Source organism: Musca domestica, unplaced genomic scaffold, assembly GCF_030504385.1.
Source record: "Musca domestica strain aabys unplaced genomic scaffold, Musca_domestica.polishedcontigs.V.1.1 1, whole genome shotgun sequence".
Taxonomy (NCBI): Eukaryota; Metazoa; Arthropoda; class Insecta; order Diptera; family Muscidae; genus Musca; species Musca domestica.
This window is the reverse complement of record NW_026712114.1, coordinates 6,099,753-6,104,554: the sequence shown is the minus strand read 5'-3', so window position 1 is coordinate 6,104,554 and position 4,802 is coordinate 6,099,753. Positions and strand designations below refer to the sequence as shown.

General features: G+C 38.2%; 1 protein-coding gene across 1 annotated transcript; it reads right to left on the bottom strand.

Annotated features, from left to right (window-relative positions):
* Positions 1–1,392: 1,392 nt before the first annotated feature.
* On the bottom strand, positions 1,393–2,735 carry LOC101892053 (uncharacterized). The gene is made up of 2 exons (XM_005185904.4): positions 2,223–2,735; positions 1,393–2,127 (listed from the first exon to the last, which is right to left on the bottom strand). Exons 1-2 carry the CDS (start codon positions 2,614–2,616, stop codon positions 1,841–1,843), a joined length of 681 nt encoding a protein of 226 aa, XP_005185961.1. The 5' UTR covers positions 2,617–2,735; the 3' UTR covers positions 1,393–1,840.
* Positions 2,736–4,802: the final 2,067 nt, after the last annotated feature.

Below are 4,802 nucleotides of genomic sequence, written 5' to 3'. Positions count from 1 at the left end.
ACTCTCATAAAATGTTATGTAAAAATCCGAATGTCTTCAAATTTCACACATCCGAATATTTATATTAACCCAAGGTCTGGTGTTAAGATGAACAATATCGGTCCACTCCTTCTGGTACCTCCCCCACAAAAGGTCGAAATGTTCAAAAAAAAAAAAATTTTTGCACAGAAAGAGAAAGGCTAATCCGAATTTGCTCCGACTTTGAAATCCTAATATTTGCGTCAGTGCTAGGACAGGTGTAAAAATGGACAATATCGGTCCACTTCATCAAGTACCTCCCCCACAAAATATTGAAATTTTGAGTACCCATGAAGCTCATAAATCGCCAAATTAACATCCGATTCCATTTAGACTTGGCACATCTGTCGAAATATTTATATCATATTTTGGGTCTGATAGGAAATGGGCAATATTGGCCCATTCTTTGGGGATCTGCTCCATAGAGGGTCAAACGTTTGAATAACCTTAACACAAGTCAAAATATATTTAGATAATCGAACATAGGCTGAGGGTATATCTCTGGCGGCAATACCGACTGATACTTTTTAACTTGTTCATAGAAACCTCTAAGTAGCTATCTTTGGAAAAATTTCCCATTTCAATGAGGGAAATGGGTAATTAAAATTTTCCAATTTCAAGATTCTAGCTTTAGCCGTTTCGTCTGGGCGTTGATGAGTCGTTAAGTCAGGCAGTCAGGCAGTCAGTCAGTCAGATACTCAGATACTCTTTTATTAACATAAATAAAATGATATTATATTTCCAAAATTCCAATTGGATGAACGATTAATGCACCCAATACCAACTATGCCAACCATGCCCTATTTGTAGTTTCGAATGATAGGCGAATATTAAAATTTTTGGGTACTCATCATTTTTGACACTTTCTAATGTACTTTTATTAAAAAAAAAAAAAAAAATATTCCGGAAATTCAAATACCAATTTGGGACATCATATTTTTGGAGGTGATATTGAGTCAATATTTTTTTGGATAATAAATAAAATATGAACGAAAAAATTGTATGTGACCCCAATTTATTACCCCACCCAATTTTATTTTTTGGTCAAACGAAAGTGAAATTAATGACATTTTTTAAAGTAGGAATTTTTTCATTTTTTTTTTTTTTTTTTTTTTTTTTTTTTTTTTTTTTTTTTTCTTCAAACCAAATTCCTTTTAGCCCACATTCCATTCTCATCGAATTGAAATCGTTGGCTGGCTTATGCGGTCAGCCAATCATAATTTTATGACTAATTACTTTCACCCTTCATCATTGGCCAATTAAATGCTGGCTGGGGGCAGGCGCATTGATTGAATACAAATGAGTTTTGTTTTTTTTTTTTTTTGTGGAAAAAATATTGTTTTTATTTTATTTTATTTTTTTTTTTTTTGTTTTCATTTTTTCTTGTAATTTGCATTTTTACTTTTTTTTTAAATAAATTAAATAAATATTATTATTATTATTAACTTAAGAACTTCTTTGGAATGACATTTCATTGTTCGTTGAGGTGAGGTGAGCGGAAATAGTTGGAAGTGAAATCGAAAGAGGGAAAGTTGTAGAAAACAGAAAAAAGTTGACAGAATGAAAAGGGGGAAGAGGGCCTTGCAGTTCCAGCTCTCTATGGTCGATGGAACTTGTTTTTTTTTTTTTTGTTTTTGTTGCATAAAAATAAATTATAAATAATAATAATTTAATTAAACTACTTAACTACATAAGCCTTTTGAAATGCTCGAGGATGCACCCCTTTCTTTTGAGATTTCAAAACTAAAACTTAGCAGCTTCCATTTGTGGTTGGTGATGGTGGTTGTGGGTCCAAAATTGTGTCTAAGCTAGCATAACCCTCTTAGTAGGCATTGTAGGCCAAGTACTGGGCATCGGCATTGCTGCTGCGATCGTAGGCGGTGGAGGCGGCAGACATGGGCATCATGGTCATCTTGGCACCGCTCAACTTGGTGAACAGGTTGTAGAGGACGAAACCCAAAACCAATTTAATGGCCAATTTGGACAAAATCAAAGCCTTGATGGCCTTCAATTTGATCAAGACCATGAGGATGGGCATGACGATGGCCTTGATGGTGACCAACAACAAAAGGCTGGTGTTCAACTTGTTCTTCTTCTTGTGGCTGCGGGCTAAAAAGGGGAAGAAGAAAAAAAAAACAAATTAATAAAATTCTACAAATCAAACCCCCCCCCCCCCCCCCCCCCCCCCCACTCTCAACACCCACCATCAGTTTGGGCAACTTCCAAATCGAAACCGCGATCAGCACGATAGGTGATAACAGAGCTGTCGAACAATGTCTGGGGCAATTGTACACGGATTTCGTTGGTGTTCAAAATGCGGGCCACACGATCGGTAATTGCCTTATCCATGACATCATCGCTCAGAGCCCGACCACTGACTTCCTCCTCAACACCGGCCACATCATCCAAATAGGTCAAGACCTTCTCCTTCAGGCAGTGCATGCCATTTTCGTTGAAGCAATTGTCCACAATGTTGCTGATCAAATCCTCCGACGAGGCAATGCGTGGCTCGGCCACACTGTTGTCAATGGCGGCAGCATTGACGGCAACCAAGAAAATACAGCCGATGGCCAAGAATTGAGTGAAACGGAAAGCCATTTTTTGAATTGAAAAAAAGGAGGAAGTTTTTTTAATTTCTAGCGAAAATTAAATTCAAATCCGTTTTGAACTGCCGCGCTGTGCTGTGCTGTCTTAACAATCGAATGAATTCGAAAACAATGATATCGTTTGCCAACAATCGTCAGCGTTTTATACTCACCACTCGATGTTTGGGGCGAAAGAAAGTAAAACTTCTGCGCATGCACAGTGGCCGAATATGTCGCGGTGACCATTTTTGGATTGAGTTTTTTTGGTTGGACGTTTGGACGTTTTGTTACATTTTGAGGGCACGTGAGTGTTAAGAGGTTATGGATAGTTGGTTGTCGACATTCAATGGGGAGGTATTGGAAAATATTTATTTCCCATTGCCCTTATTGGAAGACGTAGTCGGAGTGGCCTAGGAAGCACGGGTCCCCTACGGTAATGTTGTTTATACCCTCAGCCATATGGCTAGAGAGGGTATATGATTTGATACGGCCAAAACGTGCCTCATCGAAACAATGGTTTTAGACCCTAGGTCTCTTTGGACGAAATCTGTTTCAGGACATTTGGAGTCGACCTAGCCTGGCAGACTGGTGCGCACGATAACTCTCGAAGGGAGTATCCGATTTGATCCAAACTTGCCACATCATAATATTATTGTCAAACTTAGATAGAGTTCGGAGGTGGGCAATATCGGTCCACTCCTGGTACCTCCGCCACAAAATGACAACATTTTCAAAGAAAAAAAATTTGCTGCACAGAGAGAGAGGAAGGATAATCGAAATTTTGCTCCAACTTTGCAAATCCTAATATTTGCATCAGTGCTAGGTCAGGTGCGAAAATGGACAATATCGGTCAATTCCATCAAGTACCTCCCCCACAAGGGGTCAAAATTTTGAATAATTACAACGATTATAAAATCCGAAATAAGCGTCCAATATTTTTTTATTTCGAACATCCCCTTATTTCTACTAACACAAAATTTGCTGTGAAGATGAAATATATCCGTACACCCCATCTGGTACCTCCCCCACAAAGGGTCAAAATTTGGAATATCCATGAAGCTCAAAAAACGCGAAATTAACATCCGCTTCAATTCAGACTTGGAAAATCTCAATATTTCCATCAACACAAAATCTGTTGTAAAGATGGTACAGATCGGACCATTCCTTCGGGTACCTGCCACACAAAGGGTCAAAGTTTTGAATAACCAAAACGATCATAAAATCCGAAATTAGCATCCGATTCCCTTACACACATACAATATTTTTATTAACCAAAGATCTGCTGTGAAGATGAAATGTATCGGTCCACCCCTTCTGGTACCTCCCCCACAAAGGATCAAAATTTGGAATATCCATGAAGCTCATAAAACTCAAAATTAACATCCGATTCCATTCAGACTTGACACATCTCAATATTTCCATCAACACAAGATCTGTTATAAAGAAGGTAGAGATCGGACCATGCCTTCGGGTACCTCCCACACAAAGGGTCAAAGTTTTGAATAACCAAAAACGATCATAAAATCCGAAATAGGCAACGTTTCTCCTCATATCCCATTATTTCTACTAACACAAGATCTGCTATGAATATGGGATTTATCGGTCCACTCCTTCTGGAATCTCCCACAAAGGATTACAAAAAGGATTTTGAAAATACGAAATGGTCAACATTGGTTTCACTCCTCTGGAACCTTTTTCATAAAGGGTTCGACTCTTTGGATAATCATAATACACGTCAAAATATATTTAAATAAACGGATAGTGGCTGAGGGATGCTAAGATGAAGCTAAAATCTTGAATTTTTGCTTGAAGTTCATTCTTGGTCTGAAGGTGCCGAGAAATGCAGGATTTTTAGAAATTCTTACCAAGACTATACGAGGGTATACATCTGTTGGTAGAACCGATACATCAGCGTCCAGATGAAGCTAAAATCTTGAATTTTTGGTTGAAGTTCATTCATGGCCTGAAGGTGTCAGAAAAGGCTGGATTTTTAGAAATTCTTACTAAAACGGTACGAAAAGTACTAAAAGTTACTAAATATTGTAACCTTTGTATTTGACGAACCAGTAGAGCTAGAACTCAAAGTTTGTATTGAGGCACACTGATGAGTGGATGGAATTTGCCATAGAAATCAAGGTTAAATTGAGTAGGGTCAACGTAGGGAGGTAGTTTGGGAATTGTGTGTACTCATGCATACGA